The 17,027-nt window shown below is 44.6% G+C and overlaps 1 protein-coding gene and 1 long non-coding RNA gene across 2 annotated transcripts in view; one reads left to right on the top strand and one right to left on the bottom strand.

Annotated features, from left to right (window-relative positions):
• The window catches only part of SERPINI1 (serpin family I member 1), a 99,943-nt gene extending 96,486 nt beyond the window's left edge, over positions 1-3,457 (top strand). The window contains exon 9 of the mRNA XM_081008198.1: positions 3,087-3,457. Within this exon, the coding sequence (XP_080864324.1) occupies positions 3,087-3,163 (77 nt within the window). The 3' untranslated portion in view covers positions 3,164-3,457. The remainder of the gene's footprint in view (positions 1-3,086) is intronic.
• Positions 3,458-5,330: 1,873 nt separating this feature from the next.
• LOC308478568 lies at positions 5,331-7,559 on the bottom strand. The gene is made up of 2 exons (XR_013987162.1): positions 7,036-7,559; positions 5,331-6,955 (listed from the first exon to the last, which is right to left on the bottom strand). It is a non-coding gene; the product is annotated as an uncharacterized lncRNA (long non-coding RNA).
• Between the last annotated feature and the right edge of the window lie 9,468 nt (positions 7,560-17,027).

Raw genomic sequence — 17,027 nt, 5'->3', positions numbered from 1 at the left:
CCTTTCATCCAGTATCAGAGGCGGTTTGCTTCTGAAAATGAGTTTCTGGGAACTGCAAGCGCGGGGAGTACCATTGTGCTCATGTCCTGCTTTGAGGCTTCCCATTGGCTACTGCGAGGACAGAATGCTGGACTAGGCAGACCTCTGGTCTGAACCAGCAGAGCCGCTCTTATGTTCTCATAATATGCTGCACCTTTTGAGTCTTATCCCACTCGTCAGTATTGCAGCAGAATACTAAAACTTTGAACCGAGAGTACCCAGTCCACCAGTATGATCAGTTATTCATGTGTTGGACAGGAGTGGTGAGAACTGCCTGCTATCTAACAAACAGATTGATTTAAGAGCATATGGAGTTTTCTTCGCCTGTAGTCTTGGGAAGAAGCAACAGCTGAATGGTAGAGTACAGGCTTTGCATGCAGGATGTTTCAGATTCAATCCCCAACAGCGCCAATTAAAATTGCAGCATTGGGTAGCAGGACTGGGGTAAGATCTGTTCTGCACATGACTCAGGAGAACTGCTAGGCAAGATGGACCAGTGGTCTGACCAAGACAGCTTTGTATGTTTCCCTAGCAAATGATGCAATGATACCTACGTAGTGGCCTATCCGTGTTTCCCACATAAAATCGAAGGAAGCCTGCTGAGATTCCTGCATTGCAGGGGATTGAAAGAGATGAGCATTGGGGTCCCTTCTGAATCTACAATTCTATGATTCTGTGTCCATGTTAGACTTTGCCCATTTTAGCCCTTTTGCAAATATTATGTCCATTGTACATGTCCTAGAGATTGAATTGATGGGTCTGGTGGATGGGATCAACACTTCCCTCTACTCCAGGCATAGGCAAACTCGGCCCTCCAGATGTTTTGGGACTACAACTCCCATGATCCCTAGCTAACAGGACCAGTGGTCAGGGATGATGGGAATTGTAGTCCCAAAACAAAAATTGTAGTCCAGATGTTTTTGGGACTATAACTCCCATGATCTCTAGCTAACAGGACCAGTGGTCAGGGATGATGGGAATTGTAGTCCCAAAACATATGGAGGGCTGAGTTTGCCTATGCCTGCTATAGTCATAGCCTTATCCAAAGCAGTCCATAACTGGATTGTTTTGGGCCTATTGTGGTGTTCGGCATCTTTTTTTAAAAATCCACTTCTCAAACAAACAAATGTGGTTTGTTTGCAGCTGGCCTTACAGAAAGATGCGGTGCAATACAATATAAATTTTAAAACAGAGTGCATCAGCCTCAATTTTTTACAAATTCCGATAGTTGTGGGAAACTATCTGTTAACTTTCCAGCAGCTCCCCTACGTCTCTCATCGGTTATGAAATTAAGCCATAAAAGAAGACCAGATAATTGAGCAATTCTCCGCCTACCGGATGCATAGTTCTCTAGTGGATGGAGAATTCTTCTATCCGACATGCGGAGTGGGAAGAAATTTGACTCATTCTGGATTTAATGGCAATCATACCTAATTCACGCTTTCTGAAAGGCTATGCAAACCAAAACACAGCCATCCTTTGAAATTCGGACTGCACCAAATTCTACAGTGCTGTTCTCCAGCCAGGTAACATGTACAAAAATGTGTGTGCTAGGATGAAATGTGCATAAAATGCACACATTGGCAGGGATGGTATACCCAAAATACATTGTTAGGAAAAGTGCTTTGCAGAAATTCACACTAAAATGCTTTCGTGGGAACTTTTGAATTTTTTTTTAAAAAATGCAGATTGATATAGAGATGTGGGGAACAGAATTTAGGACTAGAAAAATGAGAAACCAGAATGGATAGATTTGCTCACATCCACACAATACCACATTTAAAGGGCATGAAGCAGCCAGGGCTCAGCCAGCTGTGCCAAGGTTGGCGTTAATTCCCCAAATTGAGGCTTTCTGGGGGTTTGGCAGGGGCAGGACCAGAGGAGAGGGGGCTTGGGGTGAATCCTAAGCCCATTCAGCTCACCCATGAGACCTGAAGGCTTGTTTAAAGACTTGTTTTGACACTATTTAGGCAGAACAGGAGCAGCAGCCCCACCACTGAACAGGGTCTGGTGTAACTTTACACCAGCTTAACTTAGGCAAGCTTGCATTACGCCAGCTTCTTGTGCATAGGATTGTCCATTTTGTCTGCGCAGCTCAGTATTGTCTGACTGGCAGCAGCTCTCCGGGGACTCAAGCAGCAGACATTCCCAGCCCCGAGAGACCCCCGGATATAGGGCGGCATATAAATTCTTTTTTTTTAATTACTTTTTTATTCAAAATTAAAACAAAACATATTGTCCAGAAACATATCATCCTTATTTCCCCCGTTTTTTCCTCCCTCCCCCCACAGGACCCACCCTGACCCCCCCGACTTCCCTCAGTTCCAGTCTTTGATTTCTCTAAGAATGCTGTTTTCTGCATGTTACACAGTTATGTAGATCCTCAAACTATTTAGCTGATTATCATCAATAGAAAAGTTTGTGAATGTTTATTCAAAGCCAGCCAAGGAGCCCAGTTCGCTTTGTTGCGTCTTCAAATACTTTGTAAAGGGTTCCCATTCATCTTTAAAGTCACAGTTATCCTTGTCCCGTAGCTTGTATGTCAGTTTTGCCAGTTCTGCATAGTCCATCAATTTTTCTTGCCATGATTCTTTAGTTGGGGTTTCTTCAGACTTCCATCCTTGTGCTATTAAAACTCTTGCGGCCGTTGTCGCATACATGAAGATGTTTTTCAGCTTTTTGGGCAGATCTTTCCCTACAATCCCTAATAAAAATGCTTCAGGTTTTTAAACAAATATTAAATGGAACATTTTCTTCAATTCGTTATATATCATTTCCCAAAAATTCTTAATTACCTTACAGTCCCACCACATATGGGCTGTATATAAATTCAACAAATCAATAAAATGCCAAAGGTTTGAACCTGGGACCTTTTGCATAAAAAGCAGAGACTCTACCACTGAGCTATTTTATCCATGGGGTTTCCAGCCTTGAATCCATACATTTTGAAAGATGCAGCAAACGTCCCGTTCCCCCCCCCCCTGCTTGCCCTCCTTCTGATGCCTCCTCCTCCTTTGTACATCTCTCTCTTTTTCTCTTCCCTTTAGGTACCATCGTTTTCATGGGGAGAGTGATGCACCCAGAAGCGATGAATACAAGTGCTCACGACTTTGAAGAACTGTAATATCCCCACAAGGCTCACCAAACCCACCCACACACAAAAGAAAATAAGCACACTGAGATTGCAGTCGATGTATTTAAGATTTGCCGTGTGATTTGTTTGTTTCTTTTTTGCATTGTTACATTCGAGGCACGGTTTGAACGGAAGGGAGGGGGGGAAAGGAAAACCAGCTTCCAGATCTTAACTTCAGCTAGAAATTGCAGACTACGGCTGTGGAAGAAAAGCTTTCAGTATTAAAGTAAATGTCGTCCTTGTGATACCTTGTGTTGGTCCTTTAAAATAAAAACCGTAACCATGTCAGCGGCTGCACTTTCTGTCTCGTTGAACTGTAATGCAGTTGTCCCCAAAGTCTGTACTGCAGTAACTTCCTGTGCTGTGGAGAAACTAATTGGATACTAGGAGAAATAATTAAAGAAGGGGGGGGGGCTGATAATATTTTTGGGAGCCAAAGGGCCACATTCCCCATTGGCAAGCTCTCTAGGGGCCACATGGCAAGTGTGGGTGTGGCCATGTCATACTCCCTTGCACACACAAACACACACAAATTGTACACAGGCAGATCAGCTGAGCAGGGGAGTTCTTGCTCCCTTTCAGCTCATCAAATGATCTATTTGATGACTAGGGAAGGGTGCAGTTTTCATTCCCGTCAGGGCGCTGCCCCCACCCCAGTCTGTTTTATTGTATTTTTATTTTTATTGCCATCATTGAAATTGGTACGTGCGGAAGTGGGGCAGAAAATTTGTTTTGGGTTGCTGAATTGGGAGTTAGCCCGTCCTGTGGGGAGGATTTCAAGGTCAGTGGTCCCCAGAATGTTTTGGGGCATTCTGCAGAGAAGAGGCGGAGCAAATAAAGGCCTCGCTTCTGTTGTCCATACTTATTTTTTCCTCAGAGTACCGCAGGACAACAGCCTCCTTCATGTGTTGAATGGAGCTGCGTTGTTGCGGTGCTAACCCCTTGAAGGTCATGTGACTGCATCGGCCCCTCCCACCACAGGATTCTCAAGTGTGTGCAAGGCCCAATTACATAGGATTTCCTTTGCAGGCGGCCACACCTAATGTTTGGAAGACAGAGCTGGTGATGCCGTGGGGCTCAGGAGTGTAACCAGCCAAGTTGTACTTAGAGTAGACGTGTAGAAATTACTGGACGTAAGTTAATCGTGCCTGTTACTTTCATTAGGTCTACTCTGAGTAGGGCTAACATTGGCTACCACCCTAAAGCTATTTTGTGCTGTAGCATCACTCTGAGGTTATTCTAATTTAAAACAATAACAGAGCAACCGCTCTTAAATGGTGGGAACTCCTCCCACCCACCAAGAAAGGCCCTCAGAACAGTGGTGCGTCATGACATAGTGTAGTTCGGGAGCATTCAGAGGAAAAACCAAAATGGCGGCTGGCAGCAGTGGGGAACCAGAAGATGCTGGTGAATTTTCCCCACTCGTGGAGAATGCAAAATACAAATCTGGTCTGACTGACCACCTTGTCTTTTGAGTCACCATTCCAGGCTTGTTTCTTTTCCATGAGGAAGCATGCCAAAGCCATAGATTCATGCAAAGACCTGGAAAGGGTGTTGGAAACACATCTCTGAGGGTAATTCTTACTCAATCTCAAGCTTAATTTTCCAGGATGTAGGATTGATGTGTGCCTGCCATTTTAATTCCATATATATATATATATATATATATATATATATATATATAGTGTTCTTCAGATTTTAGAATTTTGGGAACTGCTGTAATGTAGTAACGGCTCTGCCAGCTTGAAATTGAGTAGCTGCTCTTGTAAATGGCAAAACTTCATAATCGATACGAGAAAGTTAATAATTTATCAGGTTTTAATGTGGTTCCTTCTTGCAAGCAGATTTACAGGAATTCGTGTGATGCCTTCTGCGACGCTGTGGGTTGCTTGTGAATGTAGCAAATGAGCATTGCAATAGCACTTTGCTTCAGTTGTATATAACTGGTCCCAATCCAGGTACAGATTGTTGTGACTAAAAGTGCAACCTTGCACATGTATACTCAGAAATCAGTTCCTTAGTGTTCAGAGGAACTTACTCCTAAGTTAACTACGTACACGGTTGCAGCCTTAGTCTTGCTGGGTTATATTCAATGAAGTCACCTGATTGGTGCAAGAAAGGACCTCATCCTGCACAGTGTGACTTCTTTTTATTTTCCTCTCTGTCTGCTCCCCTAGCCCTTAGGAGCAGCTTTGGGGAGGTGCAAGGAAAGGATGAGAGGAAGACCCATTGTGCAATGGGATGAGTTCATTGGATATAGCCCATTGAAAGCAATGGGGCACGTGTTGAAGGCTAACTTTGTTTGCATTGATTTTCAATGGGGCTTGGTTGCCACTGACGTTGGCAGTGCCCATAGCTTTAATTCTCCTTGTGGTTGAATGATTGCTGGTAACAGCATGTCTGACACAAATGCACGAGCATACAGAACTTGGCTATTCTTTCCTCCCATTGCTAGCATTCCTGCATGTAACTTGCAGTTTTTATTTCTGAGAACATTAAACTCATTCAAATGCAGGTGCAGTGATGCTTGTGAAGAGTGACTATGATACAGATTACAGGAAAAACCTGGCCAAAGTAAAGCAAGGGGTGTGAAACCTTTTACAGCCCGAGGGCCTCAATCCCTTCTAGGCAACTTTATAGAGGCTACAAGCCCATGGTGTGTGGGGCCAGTGGAAAAGGTGGGTGGAGCAATAGATGTAAAATTTACCTTTGGATAGTAGTCTTGCCTTGGTCAGACCACACCTGGAATACTGTGTCTAATTCTGGGCACCACTATTTAAGAAGGATGTTGACAAGCTGGAATGTATGCAACCAAGAGGGTCTCAAAACCAGGCCTTATGAGGAACGGTTGAAGGAGCTGAGTATGTTTAGCCTGGAAAGGAGGAGACTGAGAGACGATAGCCATTTACAAATATCTTAAGGGCTGTCACATGGAAGAGGGAACAGGCTTGTTTTCTCCTGCTCTGGAGGGTAGGACTCAAACCAATGGCTTCAAATTGCAAAGAAAGGAGATTCCAACTAAACATCAGGAAAACCTTTCTAACAGTAAGAGTTGTTTGACAGTGGAACGGGAGGTTGTGGACTCCCTTGGAGGTTGTTAAGCAGAGGTTGGGTGGCCATCTGTCCTGGATGCTTTAGCTGAGATTCCTGCACTTCAGGGGGTTGGACTGGATGACCCTTAGGATCCCTTCCAATTCTATGATTCTACACACACTCACACATAGTCCTCTGTGTTTTTCATTCATACAAGCAAGGGTTCAAAGACACATTCCAGGCAAATGAAAAGTATGAAGCAGGGCTATTGAGGGGTGTGGTTTGGGGAAAGAGGTGTGGCCAGATAGGTTTGCAGGGCCACAGGCTCCCCACCTCTGAAGCACAGTACCTTTGGTGCCTATCCTGTGCACGATGAACTGACTTCAGTGGGACTTACCTGTGAGTTAACATGCATAGGATTGGGGAAGCATAATAGCCACCCCCGGCCACTTTCCATTATTTACCATTCACTAACTAATGCTATAATGCTGTGGTCTAAACCACAGAGCCTAGGGCTTGCGATCAGAAGGTTGGCGGTTCGAATCCCTGCGACGAGGTGAACGCCTGTTGCTCTGTCCCTGCTCCTGCCCACCTAGCAGTTCAAAAGCACGTCAAAGTGCAAGTAGATAAATAGGTACCGCTCTGGTGGGAAGGTAAATGGCGTTTCCTTGCACTGCTCTGGTTCACCAGAAGTGCCTTACTCATGCTGGCCACATGACCCGGAAGCTGTCTGCGGACAAACGCCAGCTCCTTCGGCCTATAGAGCGATATGAGCGCGCAACCCCAGAGTTGTCCGCGACTGGACCTAACAGGGGTATCTTTACCTTTACCTTTAACTAATGCTACTCTTACAGATCTATTGCTTTCTGCCAATCAATGAAGCTGTTGCTTAGGGGGAACACACAAATATAATATATTGGTGCTTAGATCATGCAGACTTAACAACTGAACATGCACACCCAGATACACCCCTCTATCTTTTGTTTCCCATTTAAAAGCAATTGTTATTGTTATTCTTGACAATACCCTTCTATAGGGAACAGAACAGCAATCTAGGTGTTTGCAAGCATAAGGGAGCCCACTGCTATTCACAGAAAGAGAGAGGACAAATTGCAGCAGTCGATACCTAATCCCTGTGAAATGATTACTGCCTCCAACTTTGTAAATTTAAACAAAAAACAACTGCAATTAGTGCCAACAAAAAAAAGCAGGAGAAGGAAGGAAGAACTGAAGGCAGGATGAGAAGCAAAATTAAACCTAGTTTTTTTAAAAAAAAATAAATCCTAAAGGGAACAGACTTTGGGGTAACAAATGAGATGAATTGTTCTCCATTTGAAACTGGAGACCTATGACCCAGACATGATTCATCCAGCCTTTAAATCTATCTGCCATTGGAGGAGTGGAAATGTATTTCCTTCAGAAGCCCCGGGCACGTTATTTCAGTGCAAAAGACCATTATAAACCACTTGGCTTCCTTGAAGGGAACCACATGTTGTACATGGGCTGTACTGCCCTTCCCTGTCCTTGACTTCATTTGCCCCCACTAACTACTGTTTATTCTGATTGGCTGTGGTGACTCACATGACTTAATGCTACATCCAACAAGATGGTGTCACAGAGGTTCATAAAATCACATAAGTCATTACAGCATATCAGATTCAATATAAGTATGAGTAAATGAGACCAAGATCAGTAAAGGAAAAGCAAATGATAATGGCACCGAGAGGCAGCAGACAAAGGAATAAAAGAATGCTAAATAGTGTTGAAACAATGTGAATGTTTGGTGCTGTGAATATTTTTTGCTGGAATTGGATTAGCAGCATCAAATATGCTAATCTTGAAGCAAATATCAAAACTGAGACTATCTGATGATGACTTGCTGAATCATGTACCATTTCGTTTTTCATTTCGCTTTTAATTTGTATACCGCCTTTCTACATTACCATACACAAGGATCTTCACAAGGCTTTTCACAACAAAGACATCACACCTTATAACAATCTGATCCAATACAAAAAAAGTCATAATAAAAACATAAATTTAAAATACACAACTTATATCAAATGTGTATCTGAAGAAGTGTGCTTGCACACGAAAGCTCATACCAAGAACTAACTTAGTTGGTCTTAAAGGTGCTACTGGAAGGATTTTTTTTTATTATATCAAATGAAGTAATATTCAATAATCCATTAGAATATAATAGCTCACAATACAATTAAATATCAGCATATAATAGAAATTCACTCTTAACAATTACAATAAATAATTTCTAAATTATAATCAACAAAAACAACAGCATTTTTTTGGTTATGCTTAAAATTCTACAAGGCAGGCTTAAGCAGTATGTGGACCGAGAACTCCCAGAAGTGCAAGCTGGATTTCAAAGGGGCAGAGGAACCAGAGACCAAATTGCAAATGTCCTGGATTATGGAGAAAGCTCCAGAAAAACATCATTGACTATGCAAAAGTCTTTGACTGTGTAGACCACAGCAAACTATGGCAAGTTCTAAAAGAAATGGGAGTGCCTGATCACCTCATCTGTCTTCTGAGAAATCTCTATGTGGGACAAGAAGCTACAGTTAGAACTGGATATGGAACAACTGATTGGTTCAAAATTGGGAAAGGAGTACAACAAGACTGTACATTGTCTCCCTGTTTATTTAACTTACATGCAGAATTCATCATGCGAAAGGCTGGGCTGGATGAATCCCAAACCGGAATTAAGATTGCCAGAAGAAATATCAACAACTTCAGATATGCAGATGACACAACCTTGATGGCAGAAAGTGAGGAGGAAATAAAGAACCTTTTAATGAGGGTGAAAGAGGAGAGCACAGAATATGGTCTGAAGCTCAACATAAAAAAAAAAAAAATCATGGCCACTGGACCCATCACCTCCTGGCAAATAGAAGGGGAAGAAACGGAGGCAGTTAGAGATTTTACTTTCTTGGGCTCCATGATCACTGCAGATGATAACAGCAGCCACAAAATTAAAAGACGCCTGCTTCTTGGGAGAAAAGCAATGACAAACCTAGACAGCATCTTAAAAAGCAGAGACATCACCTTGCTGACAAGGGCCCGTAAAGGTAAAGCTGTTGTTTTCCCAGTAGTGATGTATGGAAGTGAGAGCTGGACCATAAAGAAGGCTGATCGCCGAAGAATTGATGCTTTTGAATTATGGTGCTGGAGGAGACTCTTGAGAGTCCCATGGACTGCAAGAAGATCAGACCTATCCATTCTGAAGGAAATCAGCCCTGAGTGCTCACTGGAAGGACAGATCCTGAAGCTGAGGCTCCAGTACTTTGGCTACCTCATGAAAAGAGCAGACTCCCTGGAAAAGACCCTGATGTCGGGAAAGATGGAGGGCACAAGGAGAAGGGGACGACAGAGGATGAGATGGTTGGGCAGTGTTCTCGAAGCCACCAGCATGAGTTTGACCAAAATGTGGGAGGCAGTGGAAGACAGGAGTGCCTGGCGTGCTCTGGTCCATGGGGTCACGAAGAGTCGGACACGACTAAACAACTAAACAACAACAAGTCCCATGTAGTCCATTACTAGTTTTACATAACTCACTATCGTGAAACTAGATTCGAAGTAAATCAATAGACCTGGTTTATTCAGAGGCTCATTTATTATTTTAAACTAAGTTGGCATCAGGTTCAGTGAACTGATTGTGTACACAGAAAAAATGGTTGTGACTTGAGTATTTACCACACAATGACTCCGGTGATGGACAGGAGACATCCAGGCTGCACTATTGTAATATATTATACATGGGGCTGCCTTCAGAGATGATTTCTAAACTTCAAATGATGCAAAATGCAGCCCCCAGATGTTGGTGGGGACCAGGTGGTTGGAATATTTAACACTCATAGTAGTGGCCAGTGCATTCCTGAGCCCTGTTTAAGGGCTTGTGTTAACCTTTAAAGCCCTACACCATTTCAGTCCAGATAATTTTGAACTTATGACCCTGTCTGGACCATAAGATCAGCCTCAGAGGCTCAACTGTAAAATCAATTTAATTGGTGGACACGAGACAGGGCTTTTTCGGTGGTGGCTCCCATAACTGTGGAACTCCCTTCTAATTAAGTTGAACATCGCCCCTTCAAATGGGCCTTCAAATTCCATTTGTTTGGGGCAGTTTTCTCTCAAGTGTGTCTTGGCCCTGGCCTGAAGTTATTTTCTGATGTCTTATGTGGATTTTTTTTTTTTTTTTTTTGAAAGATTTCAGCCTTAGCATTGGTTTTCATCTGCTGTTCTAATACAAAGGTGTTATTTTAGGCTTCATGACCGTCTTAGGTGTGCCACTGTGTGAGGGCTACACCCTCACAGGCAGCCTAAAAATGCATAACTGAACAAACAAACAAATGGCAAGCCATAAGGCAAAGCATTTCCTGCTTCTATCCAGATTTCAGGGTCCAGTTCCCCTAAATTGTGCACAGGAGGATCAGCCGAGCCTCATTTCATGCACTGTGCCCTGACTAAATAAGCAAAAATTCCGACACAATAGAAACTCCTTAAAATATAATGCTCAGGATATGCTAGACTGCATCAACTCTGCTGGACACCTTTTATGTAGACAAAGGGCCCTCTCATCTGTGGAAGGATCCTTTGTGCTTGGCAACACCATAAAGAAAACGAGCACAGGGCAGCCTTAATGTGCCCAGGCAGGAACAGAATTCTATTCTTCCAGATTCATGAACCCGCAACAACGCACACCCATCAGCTCCATGTTCCTTGTCGCTCACACAGTTTAAAATCCACCTTCTACCACCAAATGTGTATTGAAAGAGAGGGAAGAAAATCTATCCTTCTTACAATTCTTCTCAACTCTGAATGTGTGCTTACAACTGCGTGGATAAGGTGAGGGGAAGCATTTCTCCATCATGGTTAAGTGAGCTTGAAAAGGTAGTTCTGGAGCCTTGGCTTTAAAATTTGATTCAGGGACTAATGTTTTGTTGGGCTGTGTACACACCATGCATTTAAAGCTCCTTCTGTCATAGCTCGCAACAGGTAACCCTGCTTACGTTGGGGGGTGGGGGGGTGCTGTGGATCTCAATTTTTGCATTTCAGTAACTTTCAATATCAAGCATGATTGTTTTGGCACAGAAATCTTTAAACAGAACTGGCAGCTACATTGTACAGTGGTACCTCGGGTTACAGATGCTTCAGGTTACAGACGCTTCAGGTCACAGGCTCCACTAACCCAGAAATAGCACCTCAGGTTAAGAACTTTGCTTCAGGATGAGAACAGAAATCGTGGCACGGCGGCGCGGCAACAGCAGGAGGCCCCATTAGCTAAAGTGGTACCTCAGGTTAAGAACAGTTTCAGGTTAAGAACGGACCTCCAGAATGAATTAAGTTCTTAACCTGAGGTACCACTGTATATAAAATTGACACACACAAATGCAGTGGCGTAGCGTGGGGGGTGCAGGGGGGGGCCGGCCGCACCGGGCGCAACATCTGGGGCTTAGGGTTAGGGGGCGGAAATCCACGGGTTAGGGGGCACAAATCCACGGATTAGGGGGTGCAAATTACTTGCCTTGCCCCGGGTCCTGACAACCCACGCTACGCCCCTGCACAAACGCCAGCAGTGGAGCAAGCCGATCGGGCGCCTGGGGCCCCAGGGATGGGGCCAGCTGCCCGTGGGGGCAAGGCCAGCCGGGGCAGGACGCTCTGTGGGGCCTCCGAGGAGTTTGACTGCTTCCTCCCACTCAGCCACCCTATAGCTGAGGGGAGGCGGTGGGTGGGCTGTTTGGGGCAGCGTGGAGCCTGTGGGCGTCCAAGCCACTGCGTCACTCCCAGGAGAGATGCATGGCTCGGGCGCCCCGAAGTAAGTGCCACCTGGTATTTTGTCACCCCCCTCAGTGATGACACCCGGGGAGGCCCGCACCCACCGCATCCCCCTTCCTCCACCCCTGACAAACACACCCCACAACACACAATGTTGCTTCTTTCTGGTGTATTTCAGGTATGGGAGAATTTGATGCTAATGCCCAACGAAAGTCTACCAGACTTGCGTGCTGAGCATGCTGCTTTATGGAAGTGAGCCATGGGCAACTTACAACTGCCATCAGCATTGCCTCAGCACCTGCTATCAGCAAGGTTTTGGGGATCACATGGCAGGACAGAGTCCCAAACAAAGATGTGCTCTTCCAGGCCTACATTCCCAGCATATTCACACTCCTGTCTCAGTGATGTCTATGCTGGCCTGGTCATGTCCACAGAATGGAAGATGGCAGGGTCCTCAAGGACATGCTCTTTGGGGAGCTGGCTTCAGGCACCAGGCCCATTGGCAAACCAAATCTGTGTTACAAAGATGTCTGCAAACATGACATGAAGGCAGGCAACACCAACCCAGGGAATCCCCTGCAGACAGCCACAGACAGGCAGTCAGGTCATGCATCCATAGCTGTGACCAGAGAAGGAATGATCGCTGGGAGGAGCGGAGACAGAAGATACTTCATGATGCATGTGCACGATCACAGCCAGATGCCTTCTTTTATCCTAGCTACAACAAAACATGCCTTTCCCACATAGGTCTCTACATCCACAGTAAGCACTGTATGTGGCAGAAATGACTGGCAGAATTTGAGACCAGGGAGAAGAGTCGGTGGAAGAAGATTGGAAGAAATTCAAAGACTACTTACAGAAATATTGTAAAATTAATGAAGGATAGAATGATGTTGGATAGTAACTAAGTGGTTTCTAGCTGTAATGCTTTAAGAGAATATGAAAAAAAGGGTTATAAATGGGTTATAATCTAATGGTAAGGATTTGCTGAACCAATAAATTGAAGTGGAATACAAAAAAGGGAGGTGTGAGGAGGTCGATGAAACAAGTTAATGAAAGACAAAGATATGGAAATATTGGATGTGTTTTTAATTGTTTTTCCTTTTGCTTTTGTTTTGATGTATTGTGTTTTTTCTTTTTTCTTCTTTTATGTATAGCAATGTATTGATTTGTATTGTTTATTTTTTCTTTCTTTCTTTCCTTTTTTTGTAATCTTTAAACTTTTAATAAATATTACTTAAAAAAAAAAAAGTAAGCACTGTATGTTAGCATTTCACTCCTCCATTGCTGGATGTGTGATTGTTATATCACATGTCTGTGTTTACTTTCTTGGCTTGGAGAGTGTGAGAAAGGAAGCCAGACTTATCTTTCCCGCTGTACTGTACTTTTGTAGTTACTTTCTCCCTCTCTCTTGGAGAAGAAGGCGGAGAGATGCCATGATTGCTTTGTGCTGTATATAGGTAAAGGTAAAGGGACCCCTGACCATTAGGTCCAGTCGTGACCGACTCTGGGGTTGCGGCGCTCATCTCGCTTTATCGGCCAAGGGAGCTGGCGTACAGCTTCCGGGTCATGTGGCCAGCATGACTAAGCCGCTTCTGGCGAACCAGAGCAGCGCACAGAAACGCTGTTTACCTTCCCATCGGAGCGATACCTATTTATCTACTTGCACTTTGACGTGCTTTCGAACTGCTAGGTTGGCAGGAGCAGGGACCGAGCAATGGGAGCTCACCCCATCGCGGGGATTTGAACTGCTGACCTTCTGATCAGCAAGTCCTAGGCTCTGTGGTTTACCCCACAACGCCACCCGCATCCCTTGTGCTGTATATATTGCTTAATAAATAGTTAGAATGCACACACCGATGCTCCAGTTCGTTTCTGCTAAACTCTGCTGAGTGAGCATGCCGGGGCTGAAGATTTATGGACATACCGAGGTGCGCTTCATAAGGAAGATGCCCGGAGAGGTTTGTCTCATTCCGGGGGCTGCGTGTGCCCCCCAGGTGTGTTCCAACCCTGTAACTTTCCAACAGTTTGACTTTGACTTCACCCCAAAGGTGCACTCCTCCTTTGTCTCCCTAGACAGATGGATGCCAATAACTAAACTAATCTTTCTACAGTTGCCCTGGTTAAATCCATAATGAAGCTGGTGCTACAATGCACATAAAGAGTTCATGTCTGCAAATATTTCCTGACTTAACAACCGTTGGGGCGGGAGACCTTTGCACATGCAGATATTTTCCATGCTGTCCTCTGTACTGAAATGAACAGAGAAGCTTGCTTCTTCAAGATCTCCGTGTATACATAGGAGTGTACATGGAATTCTAGGGCAATGTCTTGCATCTGGCGGCATCACAACCATACGTATCCATCATTAAACCACTTAGAAGCCTGTGATTATTTTGTGGTGGTTGCATTTTGACAGTTCTTCCAAGTCTGTAAATTCCACAGTATAAACAGTCATTGGAAAATCTCTGAAGCAGGGAAAATTATTCGCATCCTGATTTGAAAATGAGCGTTAGAAAGCTGCAAACGGCAATAAAAACAGGGTTGACAAACAGGGCAAGATTCTCATTGACTCCAGCAAATAAATGTCTATCTCAATGTATAAAATGAATGCTTGTGAGACCAGGAGTCATACAGTGACAGAAATGAGTAAGTGATCGTTTAGTTCAAATGTGTTGTGCTTGTGTTTCTCCAGATGTTTTTTCCCCTTCTCGCCAACATTTATCATCAAGACAGTCTTGCTGAGTCATATCAAACCTTTGCAGAAGCTGGATCAATGTATGTTATGCCTTTGTTAGAGCCCTGATAGCAAGATCAAGGAAGTAATCCATTTCCGCCGTGATTAAATGCGTAATCTTACAACAAGACTGCCACTGGAGGTTGAGGAAGCAAGTATTGCAATTCAACCATAACTTTGGGGAGGAGGGCAGGATCCAGCTCACTAAACCGTGGAGTAAAGGTAAAGGGACCCCTGACCATTAGGCCCAGTCGTGGCTGACTCTGGGGTTGTGGCGCTCATCTCGCTTTATTGGCCGAGGGAGCCGGCGTACAGATTCCAGGTCATGTGGCCAGCATGACTAAGCCGCTTCTGGCAAACCAGAGCAGTGCATGGAAACACCGTTTACCTTCCCGCCGGAGTGGTACCTATTTATCTACTTGCACTTTGATGTGCTTTCGAACTGCTAGGTTGGCAGGAGCAGGGACCGAGCAACGGGAGTTCACCCCGTCACGGGGATTCGAACTGCCAACCTTCTGATTGGCAAGTCCTAGGCTCTGTGGTTTAACCCACAGTGCCACCCGCCTCCCTTAAACCGTGGAGTATGACCCTCCTAAAAAACCCTCACCATCCCAGTTTAAATAAAATATGTTCTGTGCTGCTTGGGGGCAATAATTCAGTTGCAAAGCACATGCAGAAGGTTCACTCCCTAGCATCTCCATCTGGAAGGATCAGCTAGCAGGGGATGCTCAAAACCTCTGCCTGAATGAAGGCTGGCGTGGGTGCCACTAAGAAGTGCTTAATCCAGGGGCAGTCAGCAGCCATATTTCCTTGGGGTAACCTGTCAAGGTCCACATGCTGGTTGAGGATGGAGGTTGTTGGTGCAATGTGAACAATGGGTTCAGTGTCAAAGTGCTTGGTGTCATGTCTTGAGTTAGCACATCCCCCCCCCCCCCACACACACACTGCAGGTCTGGATCTTCAGAGGTAAGAGAGCAGGTGCACTGGGTTACCACAGAAACAGAGCAAGGTCAAATGTATGTGTGGCAATCACACAGGGTCCCCGGACGTTTGACGGTCTATTGATCCCTGTGCCACCACTATGATCACTTCCCCGCTGCCACCAACCCGTTTCTCTCGGGTACACACTGAGTCCAGACAGTTGTTAACATTAAAACAAATAATCAAGTTTATTTTATAAGCATGAACAAGTTTATGGTTTCAGTTAATTTTTCTTGTCAGTTTCTTATCCTTAGTTTCTGTACCAGCCTATACCTTCCTAATAACTGCTAACTGATTATCCCAGCTGTCTATCTGACTCCTCCTATCAGTTTCTCTCACTCTCTCACATCAAAACTCGACCAACCCACAGACCTATCCTCTCTCTTCCTTCTCCAACTCCCAACTGACTTCCAAACAACTCCAACTCTAACTCTAACTCCTCCCCTTGGGTTCCCACTTCACACTCATTTAACCCTTTCCTTATGACCCACCTAGGAGGGCAAACGCCACAGTATGACTTACTGAATCATTCACCTCACTCATTAGTACAGGAATGCAGAGATGGGTATAATAGTCTCTAGGGCAGAGCTTCCCAAACTTTTCATGATGGTGACACACTTTTTAGATGTGCCTCATTTGGCAACACAGTCATTCAGTTTTACTAGCAAACCCTTATAAGAGTGTTTGCACGATACATCTACACACTGCAGCTGACACACTAACATGTTGTGACACACCGTTTGGAAAGCTCTGCTCTAGGGCACTGCTTTCATTATATCTGTTAGGTTGAATCCTGTTGCATTTTTGTGTCCTGTCCTGTTTGCTGTCAGGGTCTGACTCTGAATCTGTGAGAGTGAGAGGAAGAGGCTGTGGGTTTTACGCAGCAGGTTAAAAAACGGATGGCTGAGTCCAGCCAAAGGTGACTATAGGGAGTGGCGCTCATCTCGCTTTCAGGCTGAGGGAGCTGGCATTTGTCCACAGACAACTTTCCAGGTCATGTGGCCAGCATGACTAAACTGTTTCTGGAACAGAACACCATGCTGGAAACCAGAGTGCACAGGAACACTGTTTACCTTCCCACCACAGTGGTATCTATTTATCTACTTGCACTGCCATGCTTTCAAACTGCTAGGTTGGCAGGAGCTGGGACAGACAACGGGAGCTCACCCCATCACAGGGATTCGAACTGCAGAGCTAGCATGGTGAAAGCGTTAGTAGATCTCTCTGCACATATGTATCATAACTACAGAGACCAGAAGAACTGTATCTAATAGACAGAAGTGTTTAGCTTTGTCTTGTATCTGGACCCAA

This window comes from Podarcis pityusensis (genome assembly GCF_964106645.2).
Source record: "Podarcis pityusensis genome assembly, chromosome: 5".
Classification (NCBI taxonomy): Eukaryota; Metazoa; Chordata; class Lepidosauria; order Squamata; family Lacertidae; genus Podarcis; species Podarcis pityusensis.
The sequence above is the reverse complement of the archived record's forward strand: the minus strand, read 5'-3'. Positions and strand labels throughout refer to the sequence as shown.